We start from the raw sequence: 15394 nt of genomic DNA on the forward strand, positions 1-15394 counted from the left end.
AACAAATGCATAGAGAAAGACAGAGGGAGAGAGAGACTACATGTTTTTATTGCTGAAGTAAAGATTAGAGTCGCAGCCAAAGTTCTTCCCCTCAGCTATTGCACATGATTCTGATCAGCACCCCTCTGAATCAAGATAGTGCATGTAGTTTTAGATCGGGTATACACACCCTCATACACACAAACATACACACACATACTCACAAAACAGAGATACTCATGCCCCACTGTCACACTCTGTCTGCGGATGTGCTTGGAGCAGATGGTCTAAAATGGGCTTCTCAGGCTGGAGACTGGCTGTGTGTCTTGTTGTTCTTGGAGGTAAAAAAAAAATATCTGTGTGATGGCAATGTCATCTTAATGGTGTAACTGTGCAAAAGAATGAGAGTGTCATGCACTGTATGAGTAAGGCTTTCATTAAGGCAATTTGAATTCACCATCTGTTGTTGTGTCATGCATGTTGGTTTATTCAAGAAAATATATTTGCATGCCATTAGCCTGAAAATGAATTCAGCAGCAAAATGTAAATTGTTTGCTGTTTTGCTATTCACTCAATAAACACTGCAAAATCATTTTCTTGATCATTATTTTGTCTTAATTTCCAAGACAAATATCTAAACATCCTTAAAACAAGATAACTTTACTAGAGAAGCAAAGTTGATAAAGATACTGTTTCCAGCTAAGATTTATTGAATTAAGTTGATTTTTCTTACCTTACTGGCTTATTGTTTTTTCTTGTTTTAGACATAAGCCTCTTGACCTTAATTAAACATTTAGTTAGATTTATGCTTAAAACAAGAAAAAAAACAAAAACAATTTTTATACAAAAATAAACTTAATTTTAGATATTTTCTCAGAAAACAAGTCTTATTATCTTAATTTGATTCTCAAGTAAAAATGTTGTTTTCAGGATTTTTAAATATTTTTACTAAGAAAATATTTTTTTGCAATGCATTTTCACCATATTACTTACATTTACATTTATTTATTTTTTACATTGATCCAAAGCAACTTACAAAAGAGGAGAACAACAGAAGTGAATCATTGTAGGGAAGCAGCAGTAAGAGAAGTGCTGTTATAAAAGTTTCAAAATTGTTTAGAGAAGTATCCCCGGCAAGGAGGGTGAGAGACTGAGGTAGAAGAATGGATAGAATCATTTATTTATTTATTTAAATGCTTATTTAAGAGGCTGTGCTTTAAATATTATTTCATTCAGCGTATGATGATATTAAGTGAGCGTGCACTGTATTTGGCTTGTTCATGTATTGTTTTGGAAACTTCTGTGCATGTTTGTTAGTTATTATGAAGCTATTAGTGTAGTTCCACTGGGAAAGTTTCAATCACACTGACATGTGACAACAGTAATCCTGGCATGAGTGAGAGTGTTATTTAGCAAAGAGTGTTCACCTTTGATCTCTAAATGTGCTGACAATGAGTGAAAACAGTTACAGTGTTGTCCTGTGTGTGTTTCATCTCGCATGTCATTACAGGCAGCAGACATGCAGTGCGGGCCGAAGAAGTGTTGGGCAGCGAGAGGAACTGTTCTGCAATTCCTCCGGTACTCTTATATCTATGTATTCTTACTCAATTCTGCTGCACAGAGAACACATTTCAAAACACTTCTCTTTGACCTATAAATAGATTGTTTTCTCTTGACTAATTAAATGAAGTGGACTTCAGTTTGAGTAAAATGTGTATCGTGATAGAGTCCATAATCACCTAGAGAACCTCTGTGCACTAAGTCAAAAGTTTAGACAAACTTGACTGAATTTATGTGTCTCATTATATTAAAACCATTCAATTTAAAGGCGTATACTTAAAGAGATAGTTCACCCAAAAATGAAAATTCTCTCATCATTTACTCACACTCATGCAATCACAGATTTGTATGACTTTATTTCTTCTGAAGAACACAAAAGAATATTTTTAGAAGAATATCTTAGCTCTGTAGGTCCATACAATGCAAGTGAATGGTGGCCAGAATTCTGAAGGTCCAAAAACCACATAAAGGCAGCACAAAAGTAATCCATACAACACCAGTGGTTAAAGCCATGTCTTCAGAAGTGATATGATAGGTGTGGGTTTAGAAACAGATCAATATTTAAGTCCTTTCTGTACTATAAAGCTCCACCTTTGACTAGCCCCAACCAGTAGGTGGTGATATGCACAAAGAATGTGAATTGCCTAAAACAAAAGAAGAAGAATGTGGAAGTGAAAGTTGAGATTTATAGTACAAAAGGACTTAAATATTGATCTGTTTCTCACCCACACCTATCACATCGCTTCCGAAGATATGGATTTAACCACTGGAGTTGAATTGACTCCTCGAGCTGACTGACTTTATGTGCTTTTTGACCTTCAGAATTCTGGTCATCATTCCTTTGCATTGTATGGACCAACAGAGCTGAGATATTCTTCTAAAAATCTTTGTTTGTGTTCTGCAGAAGAATGAAAGTCATACACATCTGGGATGGCATGAGGGTAGAGTAAATGATGAGAGAATTTTCATTTTAGGGTGAACTATCCTTTAAAATGCTTAGTATAAATGTATACAAAGCATCTCAGGTGGCACCTCATGAAGTTTGCTGAGAGAATTAATGCCCAGAGCTGTGAGCAGAGCTTAAAATCTAGGCAAAGTGTGGCTGCTTCAACAAAGCTAAAATATAAGATAGTTTTGATTTGTTTAACATTTCGGTCTCTACATAATTGCCATACTTACATTTGTGTTATTTGTGTTAGTTTTGGTGACTACTGTTATTTTGACCTGTGAAAATTTTATTATAAATATTGATTAGGTGTGTCCAATCTTTGATGGTGTAAACGGATTGAATACTGAGTATAGTGTCCAATGAATATGTGAAATACTGTATAATTGAAAACTTCTTTTTATGATATTTAAAACAGCATTTTTGATATTATGATAGGTACATTAAATTAATTTGGTGCTCAGTAACGGTTGGATTAAATGGTTAATGTCTGTTGTTGCAGTATCTGCCACCAACAGCTGTAAACACGACTCTGAGGCTTCGTGATCTCAGGGCAGCCATGAGTCCTTTGAATGTCTCTGCCTACATCATCCCTGCGACAGATGCTCATCTGGTACAAAACATCTCATCTCTTCTTTTTTCTTCTCTTCACTTCTCTTCACTTCTCTTCACTTCTCTTTTCCATTCACACACACATTAACTTTGTGGCACTAACTTATTGTGACTTTATTGTCAGAGTGAGTATATCGCCCCTAGAGATGCAAGGTTGGCCCGGATGTCTGGATTCACTGGCTCTGCAGGTGTGCTTTACTGACCATAACATAACTGCATCAGTATAAATCATTCTCAGTCACATTATGTTTGCCCATGCTTTGGTCCTTGACAAATGACCCGCTCCATCTTCTATTATAACTAACAATATTCTGTCTCTCTCATACCAAAGGCACAGCAGTTATTACTCAAAGTAAGGCAGTTTTGTGGACTGACAGCCGCTACTGGATTCAGGCAGAAAGACAAATGGACTGTAACTGGGAGCTAGAGAGAGATGGTGAGGAGCAAATTTTGAGAACAAATTGTTACATTTATATGGGGAGAACCCTGTTGAAAAGACTAGCATTGCTGATCACCAGTATATGTTGTGTTTTGGATGCTGGTATGCTGGTGTCCCCTTTCCTAACCAGCTTAGCCAGCAAGTTTTCCATGGTCAGCTAGCTTCTCCAAAAAAAAAAAAAATTGTTGGTGAACATCATGTCCACCAGAAAGACCAGCACTATCCAGCATAAACCAGCCTTGACCAGCATGGGAATTTATGCAGGTCCAAACTTTTTAGTTGGGAAGTCAATGATCTTGATGAATATGTAGTTCAAACCTCTCTAAATAAAGTTAAACAAGGAAGTACAAAGATTTTAAAATGTGTATTCCACTGAGGACTGTGTAAAATTATTTGAATCTTTGTAGTGTAATATTTTCTTCTGATGTTGCTCTAAACTGACATCCACATGAACTTTTAGCTGATTCTTTAACACTTTGCTGGTCTAACTCTACTGGATCATAGTCTCCATTCGCATCATAACCAACTGGCTGATCAAAGAGATCCCTGAGGGACATCAGGTTGGCTTTGACCCATTCCTCTTCTCTGTAGGTAAGCAAGTACAGCCAATGAAACCTCTTTCATAAAAAATGTTGTCTTCTATCCCAGTTTAATGTGCAGACAATATACTGTAGCTCTTTGGAATACTCTATTCAGATTGGTCAATCACAGCATTCTGCAGTCAAATATTTTTGTTTAATGACCACTAAACTGTATATTTGAAAAATTACACACTTCACCTTTAAGTATTTTTTTTAATTATTATTATAGTTAACAAAATCAGTCCTGACTCAATTGGTCACTGTTGTTTATCGCCGCAGACACATTTGACGTTTACAACACCAACCTGGCTCCAGCGGGCCGGATCCTGAAATCTATCCCTGATAACCTGGTTGATAAAATATGGACAGATCGACCTCCTCTGCCTCCTGACAACCCTACACGCTTACCTGACAGTATCATTGGTGTGTACATGTCTTATCACCGTCACTTGACTGATAAGTGCAAGCAAGCAGGACAGAGGATCATAAGATCATGACAAACAAAGCAATAAAGCTCTTATTTAATCTTTAATGACCAGATACATCTATTAATGACCATGATGGCAGTAGGCAAAGGAGATATTCTAATCTTATGTAACTCTTATTTTGGAGAAAGTTAATGGAGCATTATTAAGGTACTAAGGTAATGGAAGATGACTGTGTGCATGTGTGTGTTTGTTCGGCTGTTCAGAGAGGACTTGGCCGATGAAGGTTGAGCAGATACGGGCCCAAATAAATGACAATCCATACAAGCCCACCGCTGTGCTGCTTTCAGCTTTGGATGAGACGGCATGTAAGTGCCCTACATTACATAGCAAAGCCATCTCATGCAGGCTGTCAATCAATTTCCAGGGGAGATATTCGGATCAAACATTGATCCGTGTGCCTCTATTTTCAGGGCTGTTTAATCTACGAGGCAACGACATCCCTTTCAACCCATTCTTCTATTCCTACACTCTGCTAACAATGGATGAAATATGGCAAGTCCACAAATTCCTCTGCTTCATATTAAAAGCACTTACAGTTTAGTGGTCTAAAAAGGCTTTTGAACATTAAGCCATTAAAGATGTATGAATGACTTTGCATAACAAAACTAAGTGACATTTATTTTAAAGAAAGATTGCAGAACATTAAAAAAAAAATTAAGTTTCAAATAAAACAATAGATATATTATTCAAAATTAAGGGAGAAAAAAAAGTATTTTTGGACACTTTTTGGATGTCAAATTGAGTGGAACATGTCCATACTTAATGTGATGAACTACACTTGAGAACTGACTTCATGCATTCACTAATAAAACTTAAGTCAAATAGATATTTTGTATCTAATGCTATAACATTTAGACAATTTAAGTGTGACTTAAGATTCCCAAAGTGCCCAAATTCATCATTGTAGTTGGTGTAGAGTTTCTAACTCTTCTCCTTTCTCAGGCTCTTTGTGCATACTGAGCGAATAACCGAAGAGTTAAAGGAGTATCTGAATGCGTCATGCTACCAGGCCCACTGTGTGCAGCTGCTTGAATACAGCTCTGTGCGCACATACCTGCAGTCCTATCTACAGAGACCCAACGTGAGGGTGTGGGTGGGCACAGAGTACACCAACCAGGCCCTGTATGAGCTCATTACTCCTGAGGTAAGACCTGAATCAGAATTATAGAGTACTGGTACAGTAGGGGCCAAAAGTCTGAGACCACTAGTGAAAATGCAATTTAGCATTTTTATAATGCAATCCAATTTCATTGCAAATTATATTATCAGCAGAACAATTTTAAAAAGCGAGTGAAAAGTTTACACAAATTCCACAATTTCTTAGTATTTGGCATGTCCCCTTTGCTGTAATGGCAGCATGCACTCGAACTGGCAGAAAGAGAATCTTGTGTGGTTCAATGGAAGCAAGCAAATCTGACCTGTTTTATAAAGGAGTTAACATGGTCAATGTCTCAAATTTGCTTATTTGATTAGTGACCTAGAAATCTTGCAGAGTCTTTTTTTCTTCTTCTTCTTCATTGTGTCATAATGTTACTTTGTTTTACATTTGTCAAAAACCTAAATTGTGACATAGTGCATTAGATGTTAGTTGACATGGCTCTGCTGACCCAATGCAACTGTTGCTTACAATGCAGTCCAATTTTTTATTAATAAAGTTTTTAAATCTAAACTTAGTCTAAGTTTGGTGGACTGACAATGTACTTTACAAATGAAGTGTGCAAAATATTGGACCATTACACTACTTTTCTCTCTTTAAGGAGAAGCTACTGACCAGCACTTACTCTCCAGTGCTGACCACAAAAGCAGTGAAAGATGCGACAGAGCAGCGTATTCTCAAAGATGTTCACGTAAGATACGGCCACATACACAATCTTCTCCCCAAATGACTTTTGCGAGGCAGTCATAAACCTGATGGCTGCCGATACCAATCTTGTATTATCAATATTTCTATATTGAATGGCATTTTAACTCATAAATAGTTAACATAAATCCACATCAGGTGACCAGACAGATGCCATTCACTGCAACAGGATGGAGCTGAATCTTTCCTTATCACAGAACTTCCATAAAAACATCTTGGGATATTTTTTATTGACTGTTATTGGGATATTTGGATATTGCTTTTACATTTATTAGTATTCTATTTTTTTTTTTTTTTTTTATCTTAAAAATGTGCGAGGACCAGGTTTAGTAACGTTTTTTTCATTTCTCCTTTCAATTTTGTTTCATTTTTGTTAGTTTTCACTCTTATGACTGATATCTTTGGTTTAGTTTTAGTTTTTGATTGGTTTTTAGTTTCAGTTTAAAGTTTTTAATATTTTTAGTTTTTATGTATTCATAGTATTTTAGAGCTGTCAAAGTTAATTAGTTAAATTATATGATTTAAATATGTTTTTATGCCTTTACATTTCTACGGAATGTCTAGCATTATCACTATCTAGTGGCATATCTATATTTAGTTTTCATGTTTTGTGAAGGTTGTAAAGGTTTCAAATTTTATAATATACTGTGCATCAAAAACTCAAATTAAATTGTGGTAATTTTTACTTAATATAAGTTTGTTTTGGAGTCATGAAAATGTAAATTAGTTTAGTTTGTTTTTCCAAATATGTTAGCTTCATTTTTAGAAAATGTTTTCATTTAGAATTTTTGTTAACGATAACAACACTAGCAGGGACAAACGTCTTTGTTTTAATGTTTTATGGCCTAGAACCAGACCACAGTTGACTGCATTTGATTAAAACCCTTCGTCTGGCATCCGTCTGGTCTCGAGCCAGTGATTTTTTTTTATCAGCTGCGATGGGTGAACATCCTCTCTGGCTCCCCGCAGGTAAGGGACGCAGTCGCAGTCATGCAGCTTCTGCTGTGGCTTGAGAAGAAAGTCCCTGAGGGCAAAGAGACAGAGCTTACAGCAGCACATTTCGTCAATCAGTGTCGCAGGTACAGAACAGCTGAGCTAAATTCTGCATCACTGAACCCACTCAAACAGAAAAACACAGTTTCTGTTCCTACAATATTAGTCGTCTTGCAAAGTTTGTATTTCAGGCTCAACATTGTTTGAACAAGTAGAACATGTTCTTGGATCAACAAAGGATGTTTATTCAGGAACTCATCCTACTAAATCACTTTGTGCTATATTTTACTTTCTTCATTTGACACACACTCACAAACCCTTTATTGTGTATGGGCAGTAAGCAAAAGAACAGCAGAGGGTCAAGTTTTGAGACCATTTCTGCAAGTGGACCAAATGCTGCTCTTGCCCATTACAGGTATTGAATTTGGTTGTTTTCCTCTCCCCTTCTTCTCATGATGTTTTACTTTCTCAATATTTCCTTGTTCACTATTCAAATAGTAAGGGTAGGAATAAGCAGGGAACCTGCTATGTGATGTTTTTGGAGATCCTTACAAATTAATCTTACAAATTAAAGTCATGGATTTGTTCTTAGCTTGTTCTCAGTCAAATAGAAATAATCGAGTGCTTGGCTTCTCACAGACTTGCTCTGATTATACTAAAATGTAACTTAAAATATTGATTTTAACATTGATTCTAACAACAGAAAGGCAGCGCATTCAAACAGTTCTTTCACACTATCAGAAATCAGAATTTATGCATTTCTTAAACTATTTTAAAAATATATATTTGAAGTCAAAGAATAATCTGTAATATTATGGGTGGGCCTGAGTCTAATTTGGCCACCCTTGGCTACGCCACTGCTACATAGTCATGCTTTTAGGCCCTTTGAAAGCCTGATCATTCAACAATGGCCATTTTTTACAGTCCGTCTAATGAAACTGCAAGAAAGTTAACGGTGGATGAGATGTATCTTGTTGACTCTGGAGGACAGTATCTGTGAGTGTCATGGTATTGCTTTTTTGTGCAAAACATGATAAGATGAAGTACATGCAAGTGTTCTCTCTGATCTATGTTAACTGAATCAGAAACTTCATTTTGCCTTACAGGGAAGGCACAACGGATATCACGCGTACTGTGCACTGGGGTGTGCCCACTGACTTTCAAAAGGTACTGAACAGCAGGCAGAGGGAGATACTGATTATGCAGAGCATAATAGCAGGCATAAATTTAGAACACTAGAAAGAAAACTCTTTTTTCTCCCTGTCTTATTCTGAAAGGAGGCATATACAAGGGTGCTCATGGGAAATATTGAAATTTCAAGAACCATCTTTTCTGCTGGAACAAGAGGTGGGGATCTAAATTTTAATCGCAATCTACATTTAGGCACATACACTATATTGCCAAAAGTATTCGCTCACCCATCCAAATAATTGAATTCAGGTGTTCCAATCACTTCCATGGCCACAGGTGTATAAAATGAAGCACCTAGGCATGCAGACTGCTTCTACAAACATTTGTGAAAGAATGGGCCGCTCTCAGGAGCTCAGTGAATTCCAGCGTGGTACTGTGATAGGATGCCACCTGTGCAACAAGTCCAGTCGTGTAATTTCCTTGCTACTAAATATTCCACAGTCAACTGTCAGTGGTATTATAACAAAGTGGAAGCGATTGGGAATGACAGCAACTCGTAACCACGTGAAATGACAGAGCGGGGTCAGCGATGCTGAGGTGCATAGTGCGCAGAGATCGCCAACTTTCTGCAGAGTCAATCGCTACAGACCTCCAAAGTTCATGTGGCCTTCAGATTAGCTCAAGAACAGTGCATAGAGAGCTTCATGGAATGGGTTTCCATGGCCGAGCAGCTGCATCCAAGCCGTACAACACCAAGTGCAATGCAAAGCGTCGGATGCAGTGGTGTAAAGCACGCCGCCACTGGACTCTAGAGCAGTGGAGACGCGTTCTCTGGAGTGACGAATCACGCTTCTCCATCTGGCAATCTGATGGACGAGTCTGGGTTTGGCGGTTGCCAGGAGAACGGTACTTGTCTAACTGCATTGTGCCAACTGTGAAGTTTGGTGGAGGGGGGATTATGGTGTGGGGTTGTTTTTCAGGAGCTGGGCTTGGCCCCTTAGTTCCAGTGAAAGGAACTCTGAATGCTTCAGCATACCAAGAGATTTTGGACAATTCCATGCTCCCAACTTTGTGGGAACAGTTTGGGGATGGCCCCTTCCTGTTCCAACATGACTGCGCACCAGTGCACAAAGCAAGGTCCATAAAGACATGGATGAGTGAGTTTGGTGTGGAAGAACTTGACTGGCCTGCACAGAGTCCTGACCTCAACCCGACAGAGCACCTTTGGGATGAATTAGAGCGAAGACTGCGAGCCAGGCCTTCTCGTCCAACATCAGTGTCTGACCTCACAAATGCGCTTCTGGAAGAATGGTCAAAAATTCCCATAAACACACTCCTAAACCTTGTGGAAAGCCTTCCCAGAAGAGTTGAAGCTGTTATTGCTGCAAAGGGTGGGCCGACGTCATATTAAACCCTATGGATTAAGAATGGGATGTCACTTAAATTCATATGCGTCTAAAGGCAGATGGCAATATAGTGTATATACACACACACACAACCATGCCATGACTCTCCCACAAGAGGGCCCCCTATCTGCAGCAGACCACTAAAGAACCTTTTGTGTGCCGGCCACTCATCTGTGTTTTTATACCCCTTCCTAGGTGTGAATATTGAGATGCTGGGACGAAGGGCATTGTGGGAAATCGGTTTAAATTATGGTCATGGCACAGGTCATGGTGTGGGAAACTACTTTGGAGTCCATGAATGTAAGACTTATTCTGTAACATGTTTATGTTTTTATCTTAGTTACACTGTTATCCTGATGCATTTGTGCTGTTAGCAGTCTAAAAGTGGAAAACAAGTAAAGAGTGGAACTATCAACTAGCCATTCATAAATTGTGTTACTGATGCTATAGCACTGAACTTCTACATCTAAAGTGACTGCACTGACACTAGTTTAATTTCTTAAACGGAAGTGTCTAATTTTTTCTGTGTTAAAATCTCTTCTTGTGTCTCAGGTTAATGTGTGTAGACAACTATAAGTAATGCATTTGTTGGTTGATTCCGAAAAAATTGTTAACACTTTGGCTCTGTGGTCAAAACATTGCTCTGTTTGTTTGAGCATCCTGACTAGTCTTAGTAACATTGTAGTAACATTGGCTTAACCAGTGGGATGAGTCTGACCAAAAAGATCAATTGTCACTACATCCTCCGAACTTGGCACTGGATTGGATTGTTCTGACTCAGGTTGCTGTGTCTTTTCTAACTGATCGGACTTACCGTTTTCACACAACAGATGGATTTATCTGTCTGATGGTTTATTTGACTGTCTGTTTGGCTATCTATCTGACAGTCTGTCTGAATATCTTTATAACAAACTAGCTGTTTGTCTCACTGGAATGTCTTTATAAACATTAAACTAGTTTAAACTTTCAGACAAGGCTTTGCCAAGCTAACGTCAAAGTTTGTCTTCTTTCATTGTGTTCTCTCTGATAGGGCCTGTGGGATTTCAGTCCAATAACATTCCATTTCAAGAGGGGATGTTTACATCAATAGGTGAGGAATCAGTGAGCAGCTCATTATGATATGCTCATAATATATGCTCTTTTTATGATAATACATTTCTGTGAAAGTATTTACTAGTCTTTGAAAACTTTCCTTTAGAACCTGGTTATTACAAGGAGAATGATTTTGGTATAAGAATAGAGGACATCGCTGTCACTATTCCAGCTACCACAAAGGTACTTCAAACTAATTAAAGTCCAAAACTCTAAATTCTGATATTCAGTGCAGTTAGCCTAATGAAATATTTAAAGGATACTGCACCCAAAAAAAAATTACAATTCTGTCATCATTTAATCACCCTCATGTTGTTCCAAACCCATGTGACTTTCTTCTGTGGAACTTCATTGCATCTTTTTCCATACTATTAAAGTGAATGGTGACTGTGAATGGTGCCATTCTGCTTAACATTTCCTTTTGTGTATCATAGAAGAAAGTATGTCATACAGGTCTTTGAACAACATAAGTGTTAGTAAATAATAACAGAATGTTCATTTTAGTGTGAACTGTTCCTTTAAAAAAAAAAATGTGCAGTAATGCCTATATTCACCAATTTACCTGTTTTTAATGTACAATTTTTTTATCTTGTTCCTCTAGCATGGCAACAATTACCTGACTTTTGAAACTGTTTCACTGGTGCCTTATGACAGAAACCTAATAGACACATCTCTTCTTAGCCCTGAGCAGGTAATGGTGCAAAGCATTGTATTGCAGAGAAAACATGTATGGTAGTGTTGGTTTCCTTTCATTTGAAAAGTCCCCAAAAAAACACTTAAGTGGAACAACACCTTGAATTGGGAGGGGGTTGTGAGTTAGCACATTTCTGCACATGGAGCAGCTTCATTTTCAGTTTTCATTTGAGCAATGCAACCCAATGACAAAACAAACATCAATTAATTTAAATACGAAGGAATGAACCATGCATGTTAATGCAGAACGTTTCTGCCTGACCATGTTTAATTTATTGTATTGTCTTGTAGCTCCACTGGTTGAACACATACTATGAGACCATTCGCAGTGTGGTGGGCCCTGAGCTGGAGAAGCAGAGGCTGAAGGAGGAGCATGCCTGGATGATGAAGCATACAGCACCCTTCCTTAAAGCTGAATCTTCAGCTGTCATCTCCTCAGTTACACTGTTATCAACACTGCTGCCCTCTGCCTTACTGTATCATCTGCTTTAAAAGACAGAAGTCGGAAGAACTTAAGTCACTCCACAGTGCTCAGTTTTATTGCCTCTCTTGCTACTTTGTGCTGGTAGGCAAAACTCACTATCAGGTACAAACAGAAAAGCTCCAATGCTGAATATGTTGCATATAATATACTGTATTTTTTCTTACTCTGTCCTTTGCCAACATTTTTTCTCTGTTATTTTTATCATCAAGCAGTTTTAACTTTTAACAGATTGACCAGTCCTCATTGGATGTCAAAACCATGCATATGAAAGTTGACATAGCACAATCGCAGCACCTGGTTTACAATCACAGCTTTTTGTGGCCTAAGTTTGAACTTTTGTTAATATTTATAATAACATATTATCATGTATCATGCTCATATTAAATGAACAAAGATAAGATCAAGATAAGGAATTGATAAATTGCATGTGTTTGTATGCTGGAAATATGATTAATGTATCAGAGACAATCATTGTTTAATTATAATTTATTAAAATTAGATTACTTCAGAACTACGTTATCTCTACTACTTTTGATTTCTCTTTGTTTTGTGTGTTCAGGTTAGTTCTTATATTTATTATAGCTGATGTGTGTAACTTTGTCTGTGTTAAAATACTTTCTCCTATCCCAGCTTAATATGTAGAGATAAGTCATATAGTTATAGTTATTCATAGGTTAATTTTCTCGAAAACTGTAAGCACTGTGTTTCTGTTGCGCTATGAAAATTGCTTTGAGTGACCAGCTTAGACCCGCCCCAACAAAGTTGCTCAATCAGTGGCTTGATTTGGGGGCAGGGCTATTTATTTGTTTGAACAATGTCAGACAGGGGGCATATTCGGAAAGCTGTTTTGAAAACAAAGTTTATTTTTGCAGTTCTGTTTGGTGCCGCTAGTGTCGCAGGAATTACATACATCAGCTTTATCAATCATGGTGTAACAATGGTTGTATTCATTAACATTAGTTCGCTACATTAGTAAACATTAATTAACAATGTCCAATACTTGTACAGCATTTATTCATCTTGATTAATGTTAATTTGAACATATACTAAATACATTTTTAAATTAAAAGTTGCATATGCTAGAATTAGTCAATGTATTATAAACTAACAATGAACAATTTAATTCTTATAAATTAACATGAACCAAAATTAATACATGCTGTTAGAAAGTATTGTTCATTGTTAGTTCATGATAACATTTGCCACTGTTAACAAATAGATCCTTATTGTAAAGTGTTAAAATAAAATCATAATTAAATGTGTCAGATTTAGGTTTTTTTCTCCATTGGGAGACAGTAGCATCAGGACACCAACAACACCTAATCTGACACTTAACCCAACACCTCTGTTTAACAGAAAACACAGTAGTCTCACTGGCACCACATTCTTACTGGCACTCCTTCTCAGGTCTTGCTGACTGCTGATTTTCACATATTACATCACAACATCTGGTTAACAAACAAATTTTTGTCTATGATCACATTTGTCTGCTTGCAATTACAAGACAGCACATGCACTTTCTTGCTGGATGTCAACCAAACAAAGAAATGTAAATATCCAAAATACATCCACTCTTATGTTATGTAGCCAAATCACTTGTAGTAATCAATCATGTAATCTACCAGAAGATTTTAGGTATTTTTAGGAAAAGTCATTGAGCGTTTCACTAATTATAGCATTCTTCTCTCATTTGTCAGCAATTCTGTTGGCTTTCAATAGCTTTTCTTAAAGAAGCCAAACCCTTAATCACAGTCTCTTTATCACCACACACTGTTTGTCGTATGGCCACCTGTCAACCTTTTAACTAAGGTGCAGTATGTACGATTCAGAAACCCTTGTTATTAATGACACCTGTGGCCTGTTGCGTGATCGCGTGCACTCCATAGGAACGCGAGCGAGCATGATCAAAACAAAGAGACTGAACGTGATTCACCGGCATCATGCTGACAGATGAGGTAGCATAATTAAAATGACACAGTTATGATTGTTTTATTACACACTTTGAAACTGTATATTATATTTGACTCTCCAGTGCTGGAACAGGGCTAAAACAAAGTGTGGATATAGATCTGACTATGCGAGACTGTAGTTTGAAGTAATCACTTTTCTTTGCATGATACATTGACTGCATTTATATGACAGCCTATGTCGGGTTAGCTAGCTAGCCAGCTTTATCAATAGCTGTTAGCTAAATCTGGTGGATGATGACAATAGCTGTTTATAAAATAGACTGTACATTATAAAGATGTTGACACAATTCAGTATTGATGTGATTCCATCACATCTGTCATTTTGATATATCGATGCACTATTGTTTTATAATAATAGATTGTATATATTTTCTGTATAATCAAATTACGTTACACTAATGAATGGGTCTTTTTGCATCTTGAACATTGTCTAGCATTAATTTCATGTGTTATTGTAGTTTACCTTGCTGAATAATTACAGATGAACATTATGTCAGTTACTGTGAATCAGCATACCTGACTTTTAGTTTAAAGAGAAGATTGTTGAAATTATTTTAAAGTTACGAAGCAAGGTAGCTTGCAATTCGTCAGCGTTAGCAGGCAAGATCAAGTTAGCTAAAATTACACTCTAGTTCACTCTAGTTTTCGCTCAACCATGATCACGTTCCCGCTTAGCCAGACGGGATTCAGTACATTTTTTTTTTTGGCTTACTCTGAGTTTGTGTAGGAGTCGGTGTTGTGCTGGGAGACGGACGTTTGTTGGATTCCATCTCTAAGATAACATTACCTAGTGTTGCAGACTGTCTGTTGACACTGTTAAATAGCAGAAGCACTGAGGCAAGGCTCTCGGGAGCGTGCAAAACGTCACATCCTTTGGATTTTCCCAGCAAAAGCGACCCGCTCCCTTCGCATGAAAATCAGTCTACAGGCTTTAATAGGCAACCTAGGAAGTCCGGGAAGGGCTCATTTTTTAAGTTGTGTTACAAGCCGTTCACACATTGGCAAAAAAAAAAAGCGAATATTACATGAAAAATGTTACATATTGCACCTTTAATTGCCACAAATTCACATTTAACATAATTCATATGATGTCAGATGCCACAATTGAAATTATACATTTAATTTTGATAATCACTTTAATCAATTTAAAAACAAATCA

General features: G+C 37.2%; 1 protein-coding gene across 2 annotated transcripts; it reads left to right on the top strand.

The window, feature by feature from the left end:
* The first annotated feature begins 142 nt into the window (after positions 1–142).
* On the top strand, positions 143–13472 carry LOC127417690 (xaa-Pro aminopeptidase 2-like). 2 transcript variants are annotated; one of them, XM_051657848.1, is made up of 21 exons: positions 143–320; positions 1490–1557; positions 2988–3098; positions 3222–3285; positions 3429–3533; positions 4041–4127; positions 4397–4540; positions 4809–4910; positions 5016–5097; positions 5548–5749; positions 6363–6452; positions 7436–7545; positions 7797–7874; positions 8384–8455; positions 8566–8626; positions 8737–8806; positions 10192–10296; positions 11027–11086; positions 11195–11271; positions 11690–11779; positions 12073–13472. In XM_051657848.1, the coding sequence occupies exons 1-21, from the start codon at positions 272–274 to the stop codon at positions 12271–12273; spliced, it is 2028 nt and encodes a 675-aa protein (XP_051513808.1). In that variant the 5' UTR covers positions 143–271; the 3' UTR covers positions 12274–13472. The 2 variants fall into 2 exon arrangements, with proteins under 2 accessions (XP_051513808.1, XP_051513809.1); XM_051657849.1 differs by lacking the exon at positions 143–320 and adding an exon at positions 1089–1134.
* Positions 13473–15394: the final 1922 nt, after the last annotated feature.

This window comes from Myxocyprinus asiaticus, chromosome 27, assembly GCF_019703515.2.
Source record: "Myxocyprinus asiaticus isolate MX2 ecotype Aquarium Trade chromosome 27, UBuf_Myxa_2, whole genome shotgun sequence".
In the NCBI taxonomy this organism is placed as follows: Eukaryota; Metazoa; Chordata; class Actinopteri; order Cypriniformes; family Catostomidae; genus Myxocyprinus; species Myxocyprinus asiaticus.